The 27,605-nt window shown below is 45.1% G+C and overlaps 1 protein-coding gene across 1 annotated transcript in view; it reads right to left on the bottom strand.

Moving 5' to 3' along the window:
• PARP1 (poly(ADP-ribose) polymerase 1) overlaps positions 1 to 27,086 on the bottom strand; it is a 44,278-nt gene extending 17,192 nt beyond the window's left edge. Inside the window, exons 1-12 of the mRNA XM_066381405.1 lie at positions 26,757 to 27,086; positions 20,804 to 20,969; positions 13,177 to 13,292; positions 10,293 to 10,507; positions 8,881 to 8,980; positions 7,112 to 7,228; positions 6,238 to 6,414; positions 3,651 to 3,798; positions 2,497 to 2,637; positions 1,368 to 1,610; positions 1,048 to 1,116; positions 685 to 817 (exon numbers count right to left, since the gene is read on the bottom strand). Of these exons, the coding sequence (XP_066237502.1) occupies positions 685 to 817; positions 1,048 to 1,116; positions 1,368 to 1,610; positions 2,497 to 2,637; positions 3,651 to 3,798; positions 6,238 to 6,414; positions 7,112 to 7,228; positions 8,881 to 8,980; positions 10,293 to 10,507; positions 13,177 to 13,292; positions 20,804 to 20,969; positions 26,757 to 26,876 (1,745 nt within the window). The 5' untranslated portion in view covers positions 26,877 to 27,086. The remainder of the gene's footprint in view (positions 1 to 684; positions 818 to 1,047; positions 1,117 to 1,367; positions 1,611 to 2,496; positions 2,638 to 3,650; positions 3,799 to 6,237; positions 6,415 to 7,111; positions 7,229 to 8,880; positions 8,981 to 10,292; positions 10,508 to 13,176; positions 13,293 to 20,803; positions 20,970 to 26,756) is intronic.
• Between the last annotated feature and the right edge of the window lie 519 nt (positions 27,087 to 27,605).

Genomic DNA, 27,605 nt, shown 5'->3' on the forward strand with positions numbered 1-27,605 from the left:
AACTGGGATGCGGAGGATCCAGGTTCGAGACCCCGAGTTCGCCAGCTTAAGCGCAGGCTCATCTGGTTTGAGCAAAAGCTCACCAGGTTGGACTCAAGGTCGCTGGCTCGAGCAAGGGGTTACTCGGTCTGCTGAAGGCCCACGGTCAAGGCACATATGAGAAAGCAATCAATGAACAACTAAGGTGTCACAGTGAAAAACTGATGATTGATGCTTCTCATCTCTCCCTGTTTCTGTCTGTCTGTTCCTATGTATTCTTCTCTCTCTAACTCTCTCTGTCTCTGTAAAAAAATAATAATAATTAAAAAAAAGAAAAAAAGAACAGAAAAATAAAGAGTAAGTTCAGTTTTTGCCAAACCTTACTTGCTTCAGAAATTTAAAAACATGTGCAGAGTATCAGAAAATCCAGAATCTTCAGTTGGCTACAAGAAAAAAGCTGGAAGATTATGAAAGCACCCTCTGTGAGGACGGCCCAACTAGACAGAGGAGAGCAAGGCTGTCTGGTGGGAACGCCACCTTCCCTTTCCCACAGAAGGCTCATACTATGCCATGTTCTTCATGAGGAGACCGAACTCCCCAGGTACTGAGGAAGCCTGGGTTTCAGGAGGCTGGCAGCACAGCACATGGGCCCGGGCCTCTCATGGAGCACAGCTCCCCTGAACACTCTCCGTTCCCAGAACACACCTGCTTCCTTTGTCATCCTCCAGGAGCTGTAGCTTGTAATAGGAATTGGTCCCTTTAACAATGTCCACCAGGCCGAGGGTGGCGCTGAAGACCTTCCCGCCTGTCTCCAGGACGTGCGCAGAATGTTCCAGACCTGTCATGGAGGCAAGGCTCCTACAGTTTCCTCATCCACAGAGGGGAGGCACACTCATGGAGGGGGTCTGCTGGCGCAGGGTCTGCGCCTGCTTGGGCACCCCAACACCACTCTGGAAGGTCCCCCACAAGATGCATGTGTTCTCAGGACAAAATAGGGGGGTGGGGCCTGTGAGGAGGCACAAGGGCACAGGTGGGCCCATGCTGCTCACATCATTCCCATCTGCTTACCAGAGTCAGGATCAACAGCAGCTCCTCCTTTAAGAGTTAATTTCATTCTCTTTTCAGATTTGTTGACTCCTTGAAGGGGGACAGAGCAATATGAATGTTAAATTAAAAAGGGGAAGCTGGAAGGCAAGGGAAAGGAGTCCTTTTCACTTGCATCAGATGCCAACATGGCGCCTGTGTGCCCTCCCCCGCCGCGGCCATTTCAGGGGCACAAAGGGAGAGGCTCTGCACAGGCAGACATGGCACAGGCTGGGACCCACGGCAGAATGGAGCCGCTGGCACTGCTAGCTCTGGTCCCCAGGGATGGTAGCTCAAGGCCTCACCTTCCTCCTTGACAGGGCCCTTGCTCTTTTTAGAGACTGCAGACCCCGACTTTCCTTTAGGGGCCACAACTTCAACAGGCTCTGCCTTCACCTCAGCACCCCAGGGGGACAGGATGTGGGCTGAAACCACCTCCTGAAGGCTCTTGGTTGAGGCAGTGATGTCCTGCAGGAAATCCTCAGACACAACTCGAACGTTGCCCTCTTTCACCTCTTCCATCTTTTTATTCATCTTTTCCACCTCCTCTGTTCAAATCAGGAGGGGGGAAAAAGAAAAGCTAAATAATAAGTTTAAAACTAATCTTAAATTTCAAATTACTAGTCATATTTACTGATTACTTCCAAACCTGCTGCTCTCCTTCCTTTTAAATCTCGTGTTCTTAGGATACTTCCACAACTGTCTCTTACCAGCAACACTCCCCTTTTGCTAAGGCAGGATGAGCTAATGCCACCTTCTCAAGACCATTTTACAGAATGAGCTGTTAACAGACATTCCATAGAGAAAGGAGCTGAAGTCAAGTAAGTTTGTAAAATGCTGTATTCTACCTCTCTGGTCTTGGAGACTTATTGCAATAGTCATCAGTGTAATACAGCTGCAAAGACACCTATGGCCCTGGCTGGGTGGCTCAATAGATAGAGCATTGTCCCAGCATGCCAAGGCTGTGGGTTAGATTCCCGTTGGGGCAGATACGAGAAGCAACCAAAGAGCACACACTAAATGGAACTAAGTGGAACTAGTTGAAGCTTCTCTCTGCTTTCCTCCCCTTTCAAATCATTAGAAAAATTTAAAAGAAACCTATTTACCTTTGTTTAACTGCACTTCCCAAATGTGTTTAAGTTGTGAACTTTTGTTTTGGCAGCAAACCCATCAACACCCTGTGGCAGATCGCTGGGTGATGAGAATAGTAGCCTACGGTCTTTAGTGGGGAACAGAAGTCATGTGACCACGCTCCAGTGCAGAGCAGCAGCAGCAGCAGCAGTGCTGGCACACATGCTGGCCACCCTTCCTCTAGGACCAAAGCACTGGTGCTGTCTGAGACATCATGGTAAACACTTCGTCGCATTTAGCCCTCATCACAATCGCAAGAGACACAGAGCATGACCTCAGATCTGCAAATATGCTTTGACTCACTTTTGGTGCTGATGCACAAGGAGGCCTTGTTGACTGTCCCTGTCAACTTCCCCCCGAGTCTCTCAACCATGGCCTTCACTTCATCCTTGTTCCGAGAGAGTTTCCCAAGAGTCAGGATCTTCATGTTGGACAATGGCTTATCTGGGATGGGAGACAGAATTGTGAGGCAGGGCTGTGCCCCAAGAAAGGGGGAGGAGCAGGACCCCTGACAGCCTCTGCACCCTCTTTCATCAGCTCCTCCCAAGGGAAGTCTATGAAAACAAAAGTAAAGGCTAGTGGAAAAGAAAGCAGAGGACAGGGCAGCAGAGTGCCATCTGAGGACCTGCATCCATCCCTGGGCACAGAAAAGCTGTATTTGGGGACTGATGACCAGGGATCAGGAGGCTGGCAGTGGATGGAAAGCAGAGAGGTAGGTCACGTGAACTGCCTATTACTTTCCTTATTATTCTCTCATTTCACATAAAATAATAGACTGCAATATTTTATGCAATACTTAGTAATTAACCCTATTAAAAAAATTAACTTGTTCATGATAGTCACTCAAAGCTCTGATCACTATGAGCTGAGACCGCTGATTCCAGGCAAAAAGAAGACCCTAGCCTTTGAAGCATCCAGCATTAAAACTCGATCCAGGCCAGAAAACGCGGATAGAGGTGTACTAATCTCTGGCTGGTGGGAATGCAGTTCAGGCGACATACTCCTAGAACAAGAGGTCCACAGGGAAAAGTCCTGCAGGTCTTCCACATGTCCTGACAAAAACACAAACTGATCTCACTGTCTTTGCTGGTGTGGACTATTTCCCACTAATATTGACCAGTCACTTCCTCTGCCGATGCTATTACATACAGAAGGTCTCTGTATGCCAGAGCCCCAGTATGGCATCAGGTTCAGGGTGCCTGATGGGTGCAGGCTGGCCAGAGGCAGGGGAGATGGTCTGTGGCACAGTTAGGTAGTACAGTGAATGCCATGCCAGGCAAGGCCATCTACCTGGCCTTCCAGGAGTGTCCCTCCCCACCCTCTCTCTGCTGCAGGAAGTGAGACAGGATGTCCTCACAGGATCAGCAACAGCAAACTCAGAAGGTATCTTGTTCCCCAAAGGACAGCCCCAGCCCACCTTGTGCCCCACCCTGCCCTGGCCAGCACCGGGGCTCTACCTGACGGGGCACAGGAGTTCACAGTGGCGGGCTCTGAGGCTGTGGTGGGCGGTGCTGCTGCTGCCACTGGGGCACTGGTCTCAGGAGGGAATATACGATCCTGCTTTTTGATCTTCAATTTCTTGAAGTAAGAGATTTCTCGGAATTCCTAAAGAATTTAAGTTCCAGTTAAGAAACCAGTTCTTCCTTGAAATAACTACCTGATAGAGCAAAGACAATTTCTCTTGTTCACACTAAGGAATCTTTCTTTTTGTAATAAAGAGTAACATAAGAAAACACAAGGTTTCTAGTATTAGTGCAGTATTATTACAGATATGGCACATATTTCTGAGGTTTCATTTACTTGTAGTCAAACTGGGACCAGAAAGATGAAATAAAAAATTCCAGAAATAAACAATTGCTAAGTTTTACGGTGCATGCCACTGAGCAGTGTGGTGAAATCTCATGCCATCCTCCCAGGGACGTGAATCATCCCTTTGTCCAGTGTCTCTACACTCTATATGCTACCTGCCCACTGGTCACTTAACAGCCATTTCAATTATCAATCGAATGTCACAATACTGCCGAGTTTAAGTCCTACTTTACTTAACATTATAGGGTTTGGTACTGTCTGCGGTTTAAGGCATTCGCCGGGGCTATACCCCATGAACAAAGGGGGCTACTGTCCATGCAGTTCAGGAAATGCCACCACTCCTATGCACCTAAGTCTTCATCCAATCAAGAAACAAGCCCCCTTGCTGTATCCATGTTCGTTAAATGCCTGCTGTATGAAAAGGTAACCGACTCATTTCCAACACAGGCTGAACTCCTAACATGTGCCCCATACCACAGTGAAGTTAGAAAGATAGTTTCTGCCCTTGAGAAAGAAGTTCAACCTTGAATAAAAACCAGATATATGCCTTCACATATATGCTTTTAATACAGGAGCTAAGTTCCAAAGTAAAAAGTAGCTCATATTATTTACTATCTTATTATTTTCTCAAAGATAGAAGGGACAAAAATTCCACAAAAGGGTTTGTAACATTGGCATATGCAGAAAAACTGGGGAAATATTTCTACAGGAACTAGAAAATCACTGTAAGATATTAAAAGGGAGGAAGTGGTAAGGCCAAATTTGTTTAGAGTGATGACTCAATAAAAACTACAGCATACTCTCCCTCTTGCAAGTACGCCTTTACCTTTCCCTTCCCTCTCTTCTTCCACCCGGATGTGTTACCTCTGCCTTTCCCTTCTCCTGAGCTCCAACGGCCATTCTGCTTCTGTGACTTGTTTCCTGAGCCTACACCCAGCTGGCTCACTTCTAGTACCTTTGAAACTTTCTCTTAAAATTTGAAAAAAAAAAAAGTATAGAGAAAAGACTAGAGTGTATTTATGGCAGTGAACAGAGGAGTTAGAAAATGAATGAGCCAGGGCAGGAGGACCAGTGGATCAATGAAGTTCTGTTCTAGGTGCTGAGCCGAGTGGTGCCAATGGGGCATTCAAGTAACAATTACTGAATGTTACTATATGCCACTGTTTGAAATGCTCGTCCCCAGAAGTAAGTACAGGGGGAGATAACTTGATGGAGATCAAACCCCAAATCCTAGCTAGTGGCAGCTGCAACTCTGCCCAGGCAGCTGGGTGCCACATCAGGCTGAGTTTCAGGACACAGGTGCAGTCCTTCCAACAGACTCGTCCCCAGAGACAGTGTCAGCCCCCTACCAAAACAGTTCCAAATGAGGTTCCTAAATTGAGGCTTTGCACCTAAAAATTCAATATATAGTTCCATTATAAAAGAGATAAACAACAGGAGATATCTGAGCATGGACCCAGCTCCCCCTCTAATACTAAGGCAAGGAAGTATCCTTAAGAAAAACTCTTCTAGGCCCTGGCCTGTTGGCTCAGTGGTAGAGTGTCGGCCTGGCGTGCGGGAGTCCCGGGTTCGGTTCCCGGCCAGGGCACACAGGAGAGGCGCCCATCTGCTTCTCCACCCTTCCCCCTCTCCTTCCTCTCTGTCTCTCTCTTCCCCTCCCGCAGCCGAGGCTCCACTGGAGCAAGGATGGCCTGGGCGCTGGGGATGGCTCCTTGGCCTCTGCCCCAGGCGCTGGAGTGGCTCTGGTCGCAACAGAGTGACGCCCCGGAGGGGCAGAGCATCGCCCCCTGGTGGGCATGCCGGGTGGATCCCGGTCAGGCGCATGCGGGAGTCTGTCTGACTGTCTCTCCCCATTTCCGGCTTAAAAAAGAAGACAAAAAAAAAAAAAGAAGACAAAAAAAAAAGAAAAACTCTTCTATTGTAAAGGCAGGAATTATCCATTTGCTCACCATTATGATCCTTGTGCTTAGAACAGTGCCTGGCAGAGTAAGCACTTGATGAACAGAAGCAAAGTCTTTGCAACCAACTGAACAAACATGTGCTCCAGTTAGAAAAGCTTTGGTCCACATTTGTGTAGTTATTAAATGATGGAACCAATAATTTAATTCCATATTCCGATTAAGAGGACAGCCCAGCTGTGAAGACGTCGAAGGAACACTGCCCTGCAGTCATGGTGACCTAGAGTGAGGGGATCATGGTTTTCTGGCAACAGATCCCAGCATCCATGCCTCTTACCTTTGGGGTCACCCACTCCTTCCGCTTGGGTGTCTGTGTCTTAACCATACACTTGGTCCAGGCAGTGATGTCCCCAGTACAGTAATATGCATCACTCTTGAAGACCAGCTGGCCTGAACAATCCTCGCAGGGAAGGAGGGAACCAAACACTAAGCCATCAGCTACACGGTCCAAGATCTGGAGCCAGTAAAGAAACATATGAGAGAAAAGGAATGGCGACCAAAAATAACGTTACCAATGTGAGATGAAGAATCTGCAGATTTCACTGACACAAAAGAGAGGGCTCGCCCTGAGGTTTGCTAAACACCCCTCTGGCCAGCTGGTTTACAGGTGTAGCTTAGATTATGGTATTTCAATTTGAGGCATATTCCTGCTTCCCTTAGTGATTTAGAAATAAAGGGAGAGGCAGAACACCTACAGCTTCTGCACAAGGAATAGGGCCAACTCTTCCTCCAGAGAGAGGGCTGGGCAGGGCCTGTGGGGGACACTGGTCTCACGAGGCAGTCTCTACCCCTCTGTAGACCTCACAGCCTGTGGGCAGAGCCGCAGAAGGCAGTAGAGAGAGCTCCTCAGGCAGTGTGGCATGAATACACAAGGCACATGTAAGGCCCACCTCAGTCCTAACCAAAATTCTAAACTAAGGGCTACCTTGTAAAAGATGTCAGGAATGACCTGGGGGAGCCGCCCCTTCCTGCCCCTGGGAAATGGTGACCACGATGGTAATGACCATGCAACACAACTATGGAACTGTCACTCCTCCCAATTAATACCAGCAGGTGTTCAATCGGAAGGCCTCTCATAGTCCAAGAGGACAGTCACTCCACAGTGACCTGGCTGCCTCACACACGTCTCACTTAACACAAAGGCAGCTCACCGCGGACTCCCCGGAGGGCACTTGCTGCTTGTTGAAGATGAGCAGCTCTTTCAGGTCATTCATCGAACACACTTTCTTGAGCTCGTCCTTGATGTTCCAGATCAGCTCGTTCTGGGCCTATAAACAAGACCCAGCCGCTAAGAGACCAGCTCTTGGCAAAGAAAAAACCCAACAACTGGAGGAGATCCCACCAGTCTTGCTTGTCTCCAACCACATGCTTAGCTGAACTGCCCTTCAAAATCGGGTCTTGTCAACAGGGCAGTGTGCTCCCAACCCTGCTCCTGTGGATGCCAGTCACCCCAGAGGGCGTCTCACAGAGAACACTGTGGTAGGTCGGGAGACCACTGAGCGACATGGGGAGTGCTGCAGGTCAGGAACCAGGAGCCCCTGAATCACCCCCTCAGAAACAAACCCAAGTGAGACCAGAAAGAGCCCAGAAGCCCCCAGGTTTATGGGCCCAATAGCTGGTTCCTAAGAGAGGTGGGCGTGGCTGTTCTCCATGAATCTGAGTGTGTAGGGGGATGTGAAAACACCTACTGCCTCAGAACAAAACAGCACCACAGCTCTACAGCTCTACTGTTTCAGATTAGACTGAAACAGACACATTTTTACAAAGGGCCATCACCAACTTTGTCATCCCTATCAAACAACTGGAACAAAAACAAAAACTGCTTCTAATTTTTATACCACTGACAAAAACTGAACACGTACCTAAGAGAGCCAAGCAGTTGGCTCATGGAAATCAAGTTCCCAAAAGAGACGAAATGTTCTCCCATAGTTCCCCCAAACACTTAGTATTTCCTGATTAGTCATTTGTACTTTGCTTCAATGCACGTGTAACCAACACAGTGATAAATCTCTGGTCAATAACGGTCTAACAGGTAGTTTTCTTTCATTATATTATAGTCCCTTTTTTGTTGTTTTATACAAGAGATCTTCATTAAAAAACCCCCCAAAAAACCAATTTTGTCCCTTCAAGGCATTCATCCATGCTAAGAACCTTTGGTACCCTTAAATTCAGTATTTGGTTTCCAATATTTGCAAGCGGCCCTACAGGTCCAGGGAGCACAGGGATGAACTGTGTGGCTGAAGCAGGGAGTTAGCACATCAGTGTGAGGCCCGTGACTGGGGACTGGCCTCTCAGCTCCTATTGGAGCCTGGCTGCTGGTCTGGCACCTGGAGCCTAGTGTGGGTTATCCTTCAAATAACAATTTCTTTGGGAGGAAAGAAAAAATGACCTCGGGAAAGAGTCATGCTTTTATTTATTTATTTATTTATTTATTTATTTATTTATACATACAGAGACAGAGAGAGAGAGAGTCAGAGAGAGGGATAGATAGGGACAGACAGACAGGAACAGAGAGAGATGACAAGCATCAATCATCAGTTTTTCATTGCAACACCTTACTTGTTCACTGATTGCTTTCTCATATGTGCCTTGACCATGGGGCTACAGCAGACCGAGTAACCCCTTGCTGGAGCCAGCGACCTTGGGTCCAAGCTGGTGAGCTTTGCTCAAACCAGATGAACCCGCACTTAAGCTGGCGACCTTGGGGTCTCGAACCTGGGTCCTACGCATCCCAGTCCTACGCTCTATCCACTGCGCCACTGCCTAGTCAGGCAAGAGCCATGCTTTTTAATAACAGCCATCAATCTGGGAATTCCTAAAGGTTTGGTAAGTGGGACACACCTCCCTGAACTTTCTTCTCAGAATGAGGAAACAGAACTGAGACAGAAGGGTGAAGGGATACACACAGCTCAGAACTCACCTTGAGGGCCTTTTCGAGTTTACTATCCTTGTCTTTATCTTTTTTAGATTTCTTCTTGGGCACTTGGTCCATTCCATCTACCTCATCGCCTTTTCTCTTTCTGAAAGAGATGCAGGATATGAGAAAAAGAACCAGAGCCACAAAATCTTAGGAACCCAGTGACATGGGTGCTGCAGTGTCCCCTTATCTCAGGTCTTCCCTGCAGGCCATGCCCACTGTTGGCTCAGGCAGTGTCTGCACTGGCTCCATTCACATCAGAACACTCTGCTGCCACGAGGGCGCTCAGGGTTGTTCCAGAGCCTCAGAACCACCCAGGACAGGATCCAGGGTTCAGTTACAACTGATATCAAAAACACCATGTACCTCTTGACACTAACAAGACAGCCTAGACGGTTCCTGGGTAGGGACAGTGCTAAAAGTAAACCCGTGGCTGAGCTTGCAATCTAGAACACAGGGCTGCTCCAAAGGCCCAGAGGCTGTCTTGAGGTGAGGCTGCACTGCTATTACAAGCCCAAGCAAGTGCTCATCAGCCTGCCTCAGGGGGTCTGCAAATATTGCTGACCAGGTTCAGCAGTGTCATCCTTGTCTAGAGGGAAAAAAATATCATCTAGCCTATAGGACTGTGGTGATGATTAAATGAAATATCCCATAGTACCTGGCATGCCGAAAGTGTTCTACCATTCTGGTGGTGGTTGTGGCATACACGTGAGCTTAGGCATACCACACCTACATTGCATGCTGCAGTGCCCTGAGGATTTAATCCATGGGCCTGATTTCCTGGTTTTCACTGATTCCTGAGCCATACATGCTGTGCGATAAACTTGTGCGCTATGGACTAAAACATCTGCTTGATGATGTTAAGAGTCACCCTGATCCTAATATGGTGCACAGTCACTGTTCCAGGAGCACTATGCACACCATGGCCCTGGTGTGTTTGTTACCAAGCAACCCTAGACATGGGGTGAAGGAATAGCAGAAAAAAACACAGAAAGAATAAGAAGTTCCCATGGACTTAACATAAGTCACTGGTAGGTCTTCTCATTCTAAATGTTAGCACCATATAAAATCCATACCATTCTAAACTCTAAGCCAGGGAATATCTTACCAACTGCCTCCTTCCACCCCATTTAAAAAACGTCAGAATTCTCCTAGCACTATTTCTCAGAGACACCAGACACAAAGGTACATGTCTACCCAGGAGAAGGCCATGCAGATGGAAAGTGAGTGGGTCATGCAGGGCCACAAGGTCAGACTACCAGAAGCACCCTGCAGTCCTCCACTATCACAGCTGGGGGAAAGGGCAGAGCTCAGCTGTCCCTGTCCCTCTGTCTGCCTCCCTGGCTTTCTCAAGTCAGCAAAGGGGAAGCACAGGAGTGGCACGGTATCTGTGGGGTCTCTGGGCCTCCACCCACCCTTTGCTTTTGACGCCCGGGAGCTGTCTCTTCAGGTCTTCCTTGTCCTCGGGAGTAAGCAGGCTGAAACCCTTGAGCTGGCTTGCACTGTACTCAGGGCGGAAGCCCAGCTCCTCCCTGTTCTGAACGAAGCAGTGTGGGTGGTACCAGCGGTCAATCATGCCCAGCTGGGGCTTCTCCGGGTCCAGCATCTTCTTGGACAGGCGCACCTCACCCTAGAGGAGATACCATACGTGATACTGACAGATAAGAAAGGATGGTGACAGTGACACATTAGGGCCCAGGGCATCCGAACCAGCCTGTGCTCCAGCCAGCAAGGGGCCTCAGGTCCACCCCAAGGGTGACACAAGGACTGCTGGAAGGTCTGGGCTCTTTTATGCCATCAGGGATTGTGTTATTACCCTCAAGCCCCAGCATCCCCATTTTAAATGGGCTCAACTTCAACTAGCTACCTACCTACCTGCCTGGGCAAGTCAAGGAAGTGACAACTGTGAACCCTGACAAAGCAGACACCCACTTTGGGTGATGGGTACACAACACAACCAACAGTTCAAATGCTATAAGAAATGTTTATCTGAAACCTATGTACTCTTATTGATCAATATCACCCTATTAAATTTAATTTCTAAAAATAAAGATACTTACTATAGCTAACGGGGCTCAAAAACAAAACAAAACAAAAAAAACCCAGGTTTGGAAGGAAGTACGAGCAAAGAGTTTCTTGGTGCTACAAGGGAATACACAATGGACACCTAGAAGGATGTTCAACCCCCAAAGAAGTAACCAGTTATACATATCTGTGGAGAAAATGAAATAAAATCCAGGGATCCAATCAGATGCAGAGAATGTGGATATAAAATAATGTATAGACAAATGACTAATAAAAGTTTGGTGGTTTTTGATGCTCAATGAAACATGAACTACAGAGGAATATATTTGTATTTGGATTCACTGTTAATATTGTACAGCTTTTGATTAGTGTACTTGTTTTTATGAATATAACTATATACAGGATTTCATTTAAAAACATACAATTAGGTATCTATTAATCATTTAAACTTTTGTTCAACTAAAAAAAAAACTCCACCAAACCAAACCGACCCCCCTACGAACAGCCTACCAGTTTTTGCTACAGAGAGGCCTCTCATGCAAACTGCACTTCAGTGAGAAGCCTGCACCAAACTAACTGCCAGTCTACAGTGTCCGCCACCTGAGTCAGCCCTTACAAAGGTGTTCCTGGGATCCTGTTTTAATCAATAGGACTAAGGCTCTCCCCATCCAATCAGAGCTGCACAGCTCTGACCAATCAGAGCAGCTCTATTAAGACAGTGACTTTTGGACTAATCAAACTGAAAATTGAGGAGTCCTTAAACCAGAGGCAGGGATTTCTGGCCATGTGAGCCAGGCTCCCCTCCAGCCCAGAGACCACTGAAGATGGACTGCACTTCCCTGGCTTTACTGCTGTGTTCCCAGCTGTGCTGTATCCCACTGAGCTGTTTGCACTGAACAAAGTTTCCTTCTTCACCACACCCCAAATTGGGAATTCCTGTTGGCATGGAATTGGCATCAGTGACCAAGGGTTGACACAAATTTTAATTTATTTATTTTTAATTTTTATGAATTTACTAGAATTAAACTGAAGACACATGGCTGGGAGTAAAATCTCCAATGATCCCAGCTGACATACATTTTCCTGGGGATGTTCTGCAGAACAGAACAGAACAGGGATAGGAACACCTAATACAGTAGGCCGGGGCAGGGCCTCAGTCCCAGAGGGAGTTTCTGTGCCCTGCCCCCTCTTTTATGTCAAACCTAGTCCTGCCATCCTGCCCAGGTTCACAGTTCCAGGCCGGACATTCCCAGGAGCGACCCATACCTGTGAGCCCCAGACCTGGACAACTCAGCACAAGGGGTGCAGATACTACTTAAAGCTCTATTTCAGACCAAGCAACACTCTACAGCACACAGCTTCTGCTATTCCCCCAGGAACCTAAACTTTTTCTCAAATTTGTAGTGGTTGAAGGTCGCTGAAGATCTAGCAATGTCATGATTTTCCTAATTCCCCAGGCCCACCTCCAATTTCTGATACTATACTCAGAGGAGGCAGGAACTTTAAAGTAATCAAATAGAATATTTACGTTACATCAGAGAAGTGGAGATGAGGCTGGAGGGCACAGGCCTGTCCTTCCACTTGTCCTCCTACTACTTAGTGTCCATTCCACCCAACTGGCTGTCTGTCTTCAGGGACGACAACTGGTAGGAAAGGATGGCTAATGAAGTTCCTTCAACGAAGTAGAAGAAACCGGAGGCTTACACCAGGGAACAAACCCACTCCTTAAACTTAATCCCACAAAACACACAGACCAATAGCCTTCTTCCACCCACTGCTGAGCCCAGAAGAGACCCCTCATATAAATGATTTCCAAACAAACTCCCTCCCTCCACCCCCAGACTCCTAAGAGTGGATGCAGTTACAGACTTGAGGATTGGACTGTGAATAAATAGGGCTAGACCTGACTGGAAGAAAAGTCATTGTTACCTATCTCTATTAGAATCTTCACTCAATTTTATTATTAATTTTTATTCATTTTAGAGACGAGAGAGAGAGAGAGAGAGAGAGAGAGAGAGAGAAGGGGGGAGGAGCAGAAAGCATCAACTCCCATAAGTGCCTTGACCAGGCAAGCCTAGGGTTTTGAACTGGCAACCTCAGCATTTAAGGTTGACACTTTATCCATTGCGCCACAACAGGTCAGGCTCTTCACTTCATTTTTAACTACTAGTATTGAGCTAGCACTTAAAGCCCCAATTTTTCTTCTTTTGAGATCGTCAACAGCATCCAAAGTAAGAAACCCAGAGTCAGGCATGTGAACTCCTAAGCTCTAACCTTAAGTATCTTCTCCATGCAGCCCTTGCACGTGCTTCTGTTGGATTTGGCATACTCTGCCGCAAAGTCACCCAGTGTCTTCTCCATCTTGCTACCAGCTCCGTCTTGGCCTTTGCCTAAAGAATCAAACACAGCAATGTTCATCTCAACAGCTCAGTGTAGCTCTAGTGTTCCTGTCCTCCCTCGCCCCTCCCTGGAGTTCTTCTGCTGGGACAGTTTGTGTTCTGGATGATTACAGTTGGTCCATTTCATCTACAGCATTCATAATCATTGTGGTTGGTTAACAGAGTTCTGTTATGGCAATGAAATAAAAATCTTTCTCAGACAGGCTCTTGGAAATAGCACAATGTTAGCTGGTTGTCTCACCTTACACCCCTCTCTACTTCCTCTGGAGCCCCCTCCCTCACTATGGAAAGTACTTATTTTTTATCAAAGTTAAACAGTGAATTAAAGGAAGTATCCTGATATGGACACATCTATATTTAAGATAGTATACGGTATGGGTGGCATTTTCAACTAGTGGGAAAGGCTGAATCAAACTTGTTCAAGCAAAAGGATAAACAGCCAAGGTTTTGGGACAAAAACTGAACTTTTTTCTGATAGAAAGATAAGTTCCAAGGCTGAGTGCTTCTCCTATAATCAGGATTTAAGATAAAGCTGTCTTCTCTTACCACTTATATCTGACATTGTATTTGAGGTTCAAGTAAGTGCATTATGGCAAAAAATAAAAGGTATAAGTTTAAAAAAGAACAAGTAAAGCCATCTCTGTTTGTAAATGACATGATTGTATATACAGGATGGCCAAAAAAGCTACTAGTTTGATTAAGTGAATTTTGCAAGTCTGCAGGGTACAAGGTCAATATAAAAGACATTTCTATATACCAGCAATAAACATAGTAGAAAAAGAAATTAAAGCACATTATTATTAAATACCATTAAAATACACAGAAGAATTTGAGATAAATTGAATAAAACATGCAAGAATCTATAAGACTGCTGAAGTTAAAGAACTAAATAAATGGAAAGAGATCACATTTATGGGCCGGAATATTCAATTTATTAAATGGCAATTCCCAACTTGATCTATAGATGCAATACAATGCCAATTAAAACACTAGCAAGTGTTTTTGGGGGAGAAATTGACAAATTTACTACAAAATTTATAGAAATTACAAAGGACCTAGAAAGGCCAAAATAATGTTGAAAAAGAAGAAAGTTGGAGGAATTACACTACATGATTTCATAATTTACTATAGAGTTATAGGAATTGACAGTGGGATATTGGTAGACAAATCAATGGAACCAAACAGAGACTAGACATAGACCTACAGTAATGCAATCAACTGGCTCTGACATGGAAGCCAGTCTTTTCAACAAATGGTACAGGAATGAAAGGATATTCATATTGGAGGAAAAAAACCCAAAAACAAATCATGATAACTCTTTCCTCACACTTAACACAAATTTAAGATAAATCACAGGCCCTGGCTGGGTGGCTCAATGGATAGAGCATTGTCCTTGTGCTCTGAGGTCACAGGTTCAATCCCCAGTCAGGGCACATATGAGAAGCAACCAATGAGTGCGCAACTAAATGGAACAACAAGTTGATGCAGAGTTCTCTTCCCTCCTCACAAATCAATGGGGAAAAAAAGATAAATCACAAACCTAATATAAAAGCTAACATTATAAAACTTCTAGAGGAAACAAAGGAGTATATTTTCATGATCTAAGAGTAGGGATGATTTTAGGAGACGGAAAGCACTAACCAAAAACGGGAAAAAAAAGGGCAACAAGTTTGATTTCATTAAATAAAAAACTACTGCTCTTCGGAAAATGTCAGCAAATAAACTAAAAAGCAGGCCTCTGACTTGGAGAAGATGGTCACATTTATATCTAATTAGAACTTGCATTTAGAATATTCTAAGAACTCATACAACTCAATAATGAAAAGACAAATGCAATTTAAAACCACAGCAAGTTATTACTATACAACTATTAGTATGACTAAAATTAAAAAGATCAGAGCAAGTGAGGGAAAAGATGTGAAGGAACCAAAAGTCTCATATACTCCTGATGGGAAAGTAAAATTGTGTGACCTGTTTTGAAAACAGCCTGACAGTTTCTTTAAAAAATGATCAACATAGCCTGACCTGTGGTGGCGCAGTGGATAAAGAGTCAACCTGGGAACACTGAGGTTGCCAGTTCAAAACCCTGCACTTGTCTGGTCAAGGCACCTATGGGAGTTGATGCTTCCTGCTCCTCCCTCCTTTCTCTCTCTCACTCTCCCGTCTCTAAAGTGAATTAAAAAAAAAAAAGATCAACATACATCAACCATATGATTTACCACTCCATTCCTAGCTTTTGCTCCAGAGAAACGAAAGCACATGTAGTGACTTGCACACAACTGTTAATAGTAGTTGTATCTGTAATAGCCACAAATTGGCAACAACTTAAGGTCAGCAATAGGAGAATGGATAAACAAATTGTGATATACTCAAAGGACGACTACTCCATATAAAAAGAACTTAACTGCCTGACCTGTGGTGATGTAGTGGATAGAATGTCGACGTGGAATGCTGAAGTCACTGGTTTGAAACCCTGGCCTTCCCTGGTCAAGGCATATACAACAAGCAACTAGTATGAGTTCATGATTCCTACTTCTCCCCCCTCTTCTTTCTTTTTGTCGCCTCTCTCTTTAAAATCAATAAATAAACTAAAAACAAAAAACTAGTGACATCTGAGATGACTTGGATAAGTCTCAGATAGGATGACTGAAAGCAACTCATGAAAGAACTATAAACTATTGTCTTTTTTTCCTGAAATTCTAAATCATACCATATTAACCTATGAACCAGAGATCAGGAAAGTGGTTACCCCAGTGGTGGGGGACAAGGGACACACAGAAAAGTTCTATAATTTGACAGGGTGTATGTCAGATGTGTGTATGCATTTGTCAAAACTCACTAAACTGTATAAAGTTTGTGCATATAACTGTATGTATATTATTTTTTAAATTCCAGATCTTAAAATACCAAAACATAAAAGAACATTTAGCCAAAGATGAAGCTTCAATGTGACAAAACATTAAATAAATGAATCTAAAAGAAAAATGTCAAACTAGGAAAAATATTTGCAAAACATACGACAAAGAATTCGTATTTTAGATATTTTATATTTCATTAAGAAAAAGACAAATACCCAAAAGAAAAATTAGGCAAGGATACAAACAAGTAATACAAATAAACACATGACCAAAAATATTCCATCTCACTAGGAACAAAATGAAATACTTAGGGATGGTGTGGAAGTGAAGGAATGAGCTAATGTTGCATGTTGTTGGCACAAATATAACTGACATAATAACCTTTCTGAAGGATGACTAGGAACACACACCCAAGGCCTTAAAACAGTTCATTAGTTTAAACAGTAAATTCACTTCTTCAAATTAAAGGAATAACTGGATAGGTGCCCAGGATGTAGAGGAAATTAGCAACAGTTCCATTTGTAATAAGCTAAATGGTTAAAAGTCTAATCTCAAAAGCAAGATAGTCTGGGTTTGAATCCTGGTCCAGGCAGTGCCTACTAGTATAATCTTGGCCCAGCTACCTGACCTCTCAGTATCCCAGTTCCTCATCTGTAAAATGTTGTAAAACATAAAATGTAGGTCAACATCACTAATCGTGGGGGAAACCATAATGAAATACCACTTGAAACCATTTATATGGGTATTATAAAAAAAATAAATAAATGACAGGGCAGAATCCTATTTCTACAGAAAAGAAAACTCACACAAATCAGTATTTGAATAAATAATTTTTTCTGAGGAGATACCTGAAAATTTTCATGATAGTTATCTTTGAATTACAGGATCTGGGATGATTTAAACTTTTTGTATGTCTAAATATATTAAGTTAGGCTCTTGGATAAAAAAATTCCTGGACAATTAGTAGGTAGTATTTTAACTTTATGATTAGGATAGTTTTACAAAAGACATAGTTATAGCAAAACTACTCTTATTATAAAATTATTATAATTTGACATATATAAATTATATGTAGTATAACATATCTAGGTCTCTAGATAGATAACCATCAGTATCCTGAACACAAAAGGGAAAATTACCATAGGACAAGAAAATATTTTATTATACCTATCTTCCGCTATAACCGATAGTCACTCTCCAGACCCAGATCCGCTGTTGGCAAATTTAGCGTTACTTTTACCCACAATTCTGAGCTGTGTTTCTGATCTTAGTATCCAGCAGATCAGAAGTATCTGGGGTCAAACACACTGACAGTTGTAAAAAGGCAGGAAGACAGAAAAAAGAATTTAGCACAGGCACACATAGCTTTGTTACCATCAACAGCCTAGAGTCATAAGAACAGGTTAAACGGGTCAGTTTAGGAAAGTAGGGAAAGGAGAGTGTGGTCCTGGAAGAATTCCTTCAAAATGTGGTAAAAAAAATTGATTTTTCAAAATTTAAAGGCACCTCAGCCTTTAAGTTTACATGGAGAGTTAAAAGACACAGGCTAGCTGCCTGGCCAGGTGGTGGTGCAGTGGATACAGCGTCAGTCAGACTGGGATGCGGAGGACACAGGCTCGAAACCCCGAGGTTGCTGGCTTGAGCGTGGGATCATAGACAGATCCCATGGTCACTGGCAAAGGTCACTGGTTTGAAGCCCAAGGTTGCTGGCTTGAACAAGGGGTCACTCGGTCTGCTGTAGCCCCCCGGTCAAGGCACATATGAGAAAGCAATCATTGAACAACTATGGCGTCCCAATGAAGAACTGATGCTTCTCATCTCTCTCCCTTCCTGTCTGTTTGTCCCTAGCTGTCCCTCTGAATCTGTCCAAAAAAAAGACACAGGCTAGCCAAAATATGGAAGAATAGTCAAAGGACTGACACTACTTGACTTTAAGACTTAGTATAAAAGCTACAGTAATCAAGACAGTGGTATTGGCAAAATACACAAATTGAGACTAGTAAGAGCCCAGAAATACACTCACACTACACAGTTAACTGATGTTTCACGAGGAGCAAAGGCAACACAGTGGAGAAGCGACACCTTTTCTTTTTTCTTTCTTTTTAAAAAAAAAATTTTTTTTTAATTATTTTTTTCATTTTACAGAGACAGAGAGTGAGTCAGAGAGAGGGATAGACAGGGACAGACAGACAGGAATGGAGAGAGATGAGAAGCATCAATTATTAGTTTTTCATTGTGGGTGCAACACCTTAGTTGTTCACTGATTGCTCTCTCATATGTGCCTTGTCCGTGGGCCTTCAGCAGACTGAGTAACCCCTTGCTGGAGCCAGCTTGGATTCAAGCTGGTGGGCTTTTTGCTCAAACCAGATGAGCCTGCGCTCAAGCTGGCGACCTCGGGGTCTTGAACCTGGGTCCTCTGCATCCCAGTCCGACGCTCTATCCACTGCGCCACTGCCTGGTCAGGCCCTTTTTCAATCAATGGTACTGGAATATTTGGACATCCACATGCAAAAAAAAAAAAAAAAAAAGAATCTAGACACAGACTTGATATCCATCACAAAATTAACTCAAAATGGATTACAGCCTTAAAACATAAAACACAAAACTGTAAAACTCCTAGATGATAACACATGAGAAAATCTAGATGAGCTTGTTGGGTATGGTGATAACTTCTTAGATACGATAACAGACACAATCCATGAAAGAAATAATTGATGAGTTAAACTTCATTAACATTGAAAACATCTGCTCTGTGAAAGACACTGTCAAGAGAATAAGAAAGACAAGCTACAGATTGGGAAAATGTATTTTTAAAAAGATACACGATGGCCTGACCTGTGGTGGCGCAGTGGGTAAAAGCATCGACCTGGAACACTGAGGTTGCCGGTTCAAAGCCCTAGGCTTCCCTGGTCAAGGCACATATGGGAGTTGATGCTTTCTGCTCCTCCCTCCCTTCTCTCTCTGTCTCTTTCTCTCCAAAATGAATAAATAAAATTAAAAAAAAAAAAAAGGAGAAATTGTTTAAAAAAAAAAAAAAAAAAGATACACGATCAAGGACTGTTATCTGAAATATACAAAGAACACTTAAAACTCAACAATAAAACAAACAACCCAATTAAATATGGGGAAAATATCTGAACAGCCTCCTTACTACAAACTAAAATAAGATACCACTACATAGAGTGGCCAAAATCCAAACACTGATAACAACAAATGCTGGCAGGGATATTTAGCAACAGGAACTCTCATTCATTGCTGGTGGGAACACAAAATGCTACAGCCATTTTGGAAGACAGTTTGGCAGCTTCTTACAAAAATAAATATACAATCTAGCAATCATGCTCCTTGGTATTTACCCAAATGAGTTAAAAAGTTAGGTCCACATAAAAACCTATGCAAGGGGGCTCAAATAAACTCATAAAAATGAAAATCAAACAAACAAAAAACCTACACATGAAGTTTATACTAACTTTATTAGTAATTTCTCAGACTTGGGAGCAACCAAGGTGTCCTTCAGTAGGTACATACAGACAATGGATTATTCAACACTAAAAAGAAATCAGGTATCAAACCACAAAAAGACATGCAGGAACTTTAAATGCATGTTAATATGAAATAGGCCAATCTGGAAAGGCTATCTAATATGTGATTCCAACTGCATGACATTCTGGGAAAGGCAAACTATGGAGACTGTACAAAGATCAGTGTTGCCCAGAGGTGAAGAGAGAAGGAAAGATGAATAGATGGAGCACAGAAATTTTAGGGCAGTGAAAAATACCCTATGATATCATAATGATGGATACATGTCATTACACATTTGTCCAAAGCCACAGGATGTACACCCCCACAGTGAATGCTAATGTAAACAATGGACTTTGGGTGATGTGCTAGTGCAGGTTCATCGACTGGAACAAATGTACCACTCTGGTGGAGGATGCCACAGTGGGGAAGCCCATGCTTCCCTGGGAGCAGTAGGTGTATGGGAATTATTTTTTAATTTTTTAATTTTTTTTTTTACAGAGACAGAGAGTCAGAGAGAGGGATAGATAGGGAAAGATAGACAGGAACAGAGAGAGATGACAAGCATCAATCATTAGTTTTTCTTTGCGACACCTTAGTTGTTCACTGATGGCTTTCTCATATGTGCCTTGACCGTGGTGCTACAGCAGACCGAGTAACCCTTGCTCAAACCAGCAACCTTGGGTCCAAGCTGGTGAGCTTCGCTCAAACCAGACGAGCCCACGCTCAAGCTGGCAATCTTGGGTTCTCGAACCTGGGTCCTCTGCATCCCAGTCCGACGCTCTATCCACTGTGCCACCGCCTGGTCAGGCTGTATGGGAATTGTTTACACTTCCTAATTTTGCGGTGAACCTAAAACTGCTCTAAAAAATTAAAATTTATTAAAATAATAATGTTAAAGGCCACATTTCAAGCATCTGGAAAAATAAAACATCCCATGATAGGACAAAGCCAGGTCAGTGAGGTGGGTGGGGCTGAAGTTACAGGGACACTTTGTTCTCTGTATGCACATGTATGAAACAGAGAGAGCTATGAAAAACTTTTTCCTTGCTCTCTTGGAAAAGGATCCCTGGAAGCTCTGGGGTTGGAGGTCACACCCGCTTTGCCTCCCTGGTGTGTAAGCACCTGTCACTCCTCCAGCCTCCGCAGTCTTCTTAACTTTCTGCTGGTCGTCCCATCGGAGCTCAGAGAACCCATCCACCTCCATGTCAGGCTGCCAGATGGAGTGGCCAACCTTCCAGAAGCAGGAGAAGTGGTACCAGTGTGGGACTTTGCCATCGAACATGGGTGACTAGAAGGACGAGAATCAGAGGGAGGCAAGTGAACAGTTAATTAACTTTCAACACAGCCTCAAGCCCAGCCCTCAGCAGTGAAACATATCAAGCCCTTGTTTTCTTATCTGAAGGCAGCCTTGCCCACTTTCCTACATGGCCTGGAAAAAGTTGCAAATGGATGAGAAACAGCAACTAAGAAAGCTGCTGTCTGCTGAGATCCCACACTCCCAGGACATGGGACACCCATGGGAACGGTGGCATTTTTGAACAGATTTCTGTCTGTGTATCTTTTTAACCACATGCCACTATATTTTAGTGACATGCATTACCTCTGAGCATAGTAAAATACACACAGGATGCCCGTCCTATGCTCCAAATCCACTGTGCCAGGCCTGGATTCAGAGGGCCTATGTGGCCCACACAGGGCTCTAGAAGTACCTCTGCGGTTAGAAAAATGAGGAGCTAGCCCCAGATATTGAGCAAGGTAGAGAAAATGTGTCAGAAAAGTGGCAGGCTCGCAGCAGCCACACAGATGTGAGTGGAATGAATTAACTTCTATGGAGGAAGAATGCACCAGGGAGGCAGGACAGCAAGGACAGGCGGCAGAACTTCTGGGCCAGTAGCTAGACGATCAACTTGCTCCCGAGCCTTCAGGAAGCACCATTTCCCACTACAGGAACTGGGAAGTCAGCCACGTGGGAAAGGGGGTTCACCTCTCATGGTGGGTTTGTTTTTCCTTTGAAGCTTCACACTCAGGTTGGTACTGACGTGACAGTATCCGGCCTTTCACTGTCACAGTGCCAGGCACTCCCAGGCTTTAGAGAATGCAATGACTGGCAGGGTGGGATAAACACTGGCATTTACTTGGTTCCTGGCACCCCCAATTGCTTCTGGGTGGGAACCAGTATCCCTAATAGACGCCTGGGGGAGGTGGTGTCCACAAAAGCAACTTGGACAGTGCTAGGTAGGAAGAGCTACTTAAAAATACACAAATGGTGAGAAGCAATCAATGCACAACTAAAGTGCCACAATTACAAGCTGCTGCTTCTCCTCTCTCAAAAAAATAAATAAAATAAAAAACAACATATACAGTTCTGAAAGAAGCAAGGGAGGCCTCAAATATCTGCTTTTATATAACATAAAACCAAGTATCATGCAGATGAAATAAAAATATTAAAATAGCATTAATAATTAAAAAAACAATAAATTTAAGAAAACAACAGCACTATATGTAAACAACATATAAAATTTTTAGGACAGAGTTGAGAGGACAGAGGAAATACTGTGAAAATGCAGTGAAAAGGTCTCCCAACTTCTCCTTGCCCAATACCTGAGGGAACTCTTTTTATATTTAATAAATTAAAATGGAAAGTCAAGGCCAGGTATTTCGAAGACCCCTCAGCATCAGAAAGCCTGGATGACAGCAGCACCAACTGTCCCCTCAAAACAGAACTCTCCCAGTTCTATTCAGATCAAACAGCACTTCCTAGGGTCCCCGTAAAGCCCCTCCCACCGTTCCCAGAGTTCCCAATGATCCATTTGGGTGATTGTTTGATCAATGCCTGTCCTGCACTGGGTTAGAAGCTCCCTGAAAGGCACAACGTCCGTCTTCTTGGCATCTGGGAAAACCTGCTCATAGTGGGCACTCAGGGTGTATACAATGCCCCAAGTCTGGAGGAAAGAAAGCAGAAAGGAAGGAGGGGTGATTCCTGCTGTGGAAAAGAGGTTCTCTAAACCAGACAACAAATATTATTCCAAAGTAGACTCATGCACTGGCTCCAAACTTTCACGAAGGCTCCTGACTGGATGGTGGTGCAGTGGACAGAGCATCAACCTGGGATGCTGAGGACCTAAGTTTGAAATCCCAAGGTTGTCAGTTTCAATGTGGGATCATAGACATGACCCCATGGTAACTGGCTTGAGCAAAGGGTCACTGGCTTGGCTGGAGCCCCCCAGTCAAGGCAGGTATAAGAAGCAATCAATGAATAACTAAAGTGCTGCAACTACAAATTGATGCTTTTCATCTCTCTCCCTTCCTATCTGTCTCTGTCTCTATTGCTAAAATCAAAATTCACCAAGGCAGTAGAATTTACTTATGCCATAGGCCACCTTGTGCAATATCTGCAATGACCTCCATTGGGCTCTTCCTGCCTTATTACCACTTGTCTACCTCTCCTCTGCAATGCTCCAGTTACATTCATGCAAAGGAGGGCACATAGCTCAGTGGCTTTGCCCTTATACTGGAACTTGTAACTGCCATATTTTCTTGGCTCTGCCAGGGTCTCATACCTGCCCCTTAAACCTTGGTCAGAGTGCTATGCCCCATGCATGGGGCCCCCATTTCCCTCAAGGGAAAGAAACTTTGACTGAGTCAAGGCTTTAACTAGGCCTTAGGACTGAGAATATGACAGGAAGGGAACTAGACCAAAACTATGGCTATTACTTGGCAGCTGCATGGCTCCTGCAAGTGGTAGGATCTTTATGTGCAGAACACTTACCCCATATAAGCGTCCTCACTCGGCCACTGCACTGCCTGCCCACCCCAGAGGAAAGATGGATGGAAGGACCATTACCATACCCTATGTGTGCCCGAACCCTCTAAGACAGAAGAACAGGGCACACCACATCTCCTCCCAGTTCATCCCTTCAAGGCTGCCTCAGGGCAGGCCAGCTAAAGTATCAGGTATTTGATACTCCCAGAACAATCCTCCCATACAAATGTACAATAAGGTTTTTAAATCCAAGTGGAGAAGAATGGCTTCTTTCTTTCTGACCCCCAACCAGCTCAGCCTAGGCCAACTTTACATTCTGTATTAAAATTCCATTCCCTAATTACAATTACGGACAACCACACTTACTTTTAATAATAATCTTCACTATCAAGTATGCCAAAAGAAGAATCAAAATGTTAGAGTTTATTTGGTTCAGGAGTTGATTACTCAAAGGAGCCATCCCAGACACCCCCAGATAGAGAGAGCTACCCCTCCTCTTCGCTCCTCAGTGTCCTTGCTCATCACACCGCCTGTACTTAGGTTTCCTGTCCTCAATAAAACAGGGTCCTCTTTTAGCTGTCCAGTGAAGCCTATGGATGACGTCTCTTTCTCAGAATAACATGTAAAAATGCAGGACAAAAGACACAGGCTCACAAAGAGAACTGATGATATTGAAATAGTTACTGAAATATTTAAAAAGTTTACTGGATCAAAGACAGTAACCTGTAAGCTTTAAAGCATTAAATGACAAGATGGAGCACCCACTGGAATTACTAATGTAATCCTGAAGCAGTGATGAGCGTAAATGATGTTTACAGAAATCCCCAACAAATGCAAAGTGACAATGGTGACAAAAATCACAAGTACTGCATATATGTCTCTGTGGCTTATGCTCATAACTAATGAAACTGACTTTTATCTAGAGATTAGTGGAGATGGAAATGTAAATTTGTTCTCATCTAAACCCACAGACCTCCTACCCCCATCTCAGACCCCAGGTTAAGAGCCCTTGCACCAGGAAAGAACTTCATTAAAATCAGTTGCCCATACATTCAGAGTAAAGCTCAAAGGCGCTTAGTGGGAGATGTGGCTCTTCAGATGCCAGGTCTGCTAATCCATCAACTTCCTGCCACTTCTGTGAACAAGGACTCCTGAACAAAGCTTCCACCCTGGGTACATAATGCCTAAGGCAGTGATTTTCAACCTTTGTTTCTCACACACTCATAAACTAATTACTAAAAAAAAAGGGGGCCCTGACCTCTTCTTCTTTAGTAACTAATTTATTTGTGCCATGAGATGAAAATGGTTGTATTTAGTCAGGGGGACTGACCTTAGTAATTAGTGTGTGTTTGTGCCCTAAGGTACAGCTCCATCAGGTGGCATCCACCTCTGCACAGCAATGTTACTTTCAACCAAACTGAACCTTCCAAGGGCTTAGTCTCTCTTTGTGCCCCTAGAACCAAACACAATGCCTGGAACCTACCAGGTGCTCAGGAAGTGTTTACTGAATGATTAAGTACTGTGTATCAGGTACTAAGCAAGGTAAGACTTGAGAATACCAAGACAACAGCCCCAAGTCATGAAATGAGATAACCTAAGTCCTTATACCCACTCTCCTCCACCCCAGAGAGGGCTCACTCCTAAAGCACATCAGTGCCTTGGTCACAGATTGGGAAATTCAAGTTACGTTGACAGTGGGTACTAGGCTTGGATAATAGCTTTAGGTTGGAAGTGGGGAGATAGGAAAGGTGAGAACCAAGATTACACAAGCATACATGAAGCTGGAGGTAGAAACCCCCTCCGCAGGGCCCTTCACACACTCCCAACACCCATGGGCACCTCCAAAGCCTAAGGGAATCTAGGAGGGGGATCCCCAATCTGTTAAGAAGTACCCAAGAGGAACCACCCCAAACCACTCTTCCCCGAACCATAGTTGTAAATCACATTATGAAAACTCCACCATGGCTGGGTAGCTCAGTTATTTAGAGCATTGGCCAAGGTTGCAGGTTCTATCCCCAGTCAAGGCACACACAAGAAACAACCAATGAATGCATAAGTAAATGTAAAAACTAATCGATTTCTTTCTCTTTCTCCCCTGCCTCCATCCTCTCTCTCTCAAAATCAATATAAAAATATTTTTTAAAAAGAATTGCGACTGCCCTGGCCGGTTGGCTCAGCGGTAGAGCGTCGGCTTAGCGTGTGGAGGACCGGAGTTCGATTCCCGGCCAGGGCACACAGGAGAAGCGCCCATTTGCTTCTCCACCCCTCCGCCGCGCTTTCCTCTCTGTCTCTCTCTTCCCCTCCCGCAGCCAAGGCTCCATTGGAGCAAAGATGGCCCCGGCGCTGGGGATGGCTCTGTGGCCTCTGCCTCAGGCGCTAGAGTGGCTCTGGTCGCAACATGGCGACGCCCAGGATGGACAGAGAGCATCGCCCCCTGGTGGGCAGAGCGTTGCCCCTGGTGGGCGTGCCGGGTGGATCCCGGTCCGGCGCATGCGGGAGTCTGTCTGACTGTCTCTCCCTGTTTCCAGCTTCAGAAAAAAAAAGAAAAAAAAAAAAAAAAAAGAATCGCGACTATGAACCTGGAAAGTTTGGAGAAATGTATTTTAAACCACGAATCAGGCCTAAGGTGAACGCACTGTACAGAAATGACACCGACTTGCATAATTTTGCAAAACCTTAAAAAATGAGAGTCGGCAGGTGTTGAAATGACAACCAAAAATAGGTTTTAAAAAAAATTCCTTTGTGCCAGTCATCACCATAAATGTAGGACAAAAAAATCTTCCAGAACTAGGTAGGTCAAAATCAGATGAGCCTAGCCTGTGGTGGCGCAGTGGATAAAGCGTCAACCTGGAAATGCTGAGGTCGCTGGTTCAAAACCCTGGGCTCGCCTGGTCAAGGCACAGATGGGAGTTGATGCTTCCTGCTCCTCCCTCCCCCTTCTTTCTCTCTCTCTCTCACTCTCTCTCCTCTCTAAAAATTAATTAAAAAAAAAAAGAAAAAAAAGTCAGATGAGCTTCAAAAGACCGCGAACACATTCCCCGCTCCCCCCGGCCCGGGCGAACCTAATAGAAACGGTTCCTCATCTTTACAACGCGAAAGGCCACCCCAGCCCCGGGCTGTATTTCGCGGGTTTTTCCTGAAATATCAGCAAAGCCTTCTGGAGGGCCACCCAATGGGCTCCACGCCGGACGTGGAGCGGTGGCGGCCACAGGCTCCGGGGGGCCGGCCCCGCACGCTCCCCCCCGCAAGCTCTCTCTCCACCCTCCCCGGCACGGAGGCCCCGCCGAGCACAAAGCGGCCTCACGCCCACACCTGCACCATGATGGCCATCCGGAGCGAGTCCTTGGGGATGCTCTCGCTGCATTTCTTGCAGGAGGCGCGCCCGCTCTTGGCGTACTCGACCCGGTAGAGCTTGTCCGAAGACTCCGCCATCCCTCCCCTTCGTGCCGCTGCAGCTCCGGGAACCCGACGCCACCAGCTGAAGACACGCTGCGGCCGCCTCACCGCCCTGCGTGTGCGTGCGTGCGTCCGTCCGTCAGTGAGTCCGCTCCACTCAGGAGCCCGAGCGCCCAGAGCCGCAGCCGAGCACGTCGCGTCGACCACCCGCCGCTCCCAAGTAGATTGCTGATGCCTGGCAGCGGAAACGCCTGCGGCGCACTCGTCCAAGGGGCGGAGCCGCCGGCGCGCGCTCCCTCTTCCGGCCGCGGGGGGGCGGTGCTTCCCCAGCGCCTGCGGCTGCGTGAGCGTGGCGGGCAGCTGCTACTGCAAGCAGTTTGGGCTTGCTTAGCGCTAGGGGATCTTGGCAGAATCCAGCACCACCCTTTTAACCATTTTGTCCCCTGGAAGTTTTACATGCTCTTCCAATGAATTCTGCCCTCGTTCCTTTTTAACAAGTGTGTCCTCTCTTTCCTTGAGGGCAGCCAGGTCTGGAAGGCTAGGGAAATGTGGTTGAATTGCCAAAGGGTGGTCAACCGGGGCTGACCTCCGGCGGAGTGTTAACTGCAGTCTGCAGATTGTGGGGACCTACGAACTGAAATCTAGCATCGCACTCATTATGAATATTAAATGCAGGAAAACCAGCCCCAGGAATATGAACAGTGTCTGTAACTTCAGCAGCAAGTCGTCACAGATGTTTTCATGTGATTTTACAGGTGTTGGAGA

This window comes from Saccopteryx leptura, chromosome 1 (assembly GCF_036850995.1).
Source record: "Saccopteryx leptura isolate mSacLep1 chromosome 1, mSacLep1_pri_phased_curated, whole genome shotgun sequence".
NCBI classification, from domain to species: Eukaryota; Metazoa; Chordata; class Mammalia; order Chiroptera; family Emballonuridae; genus Saccopteryx; species Saccopteryx leptura.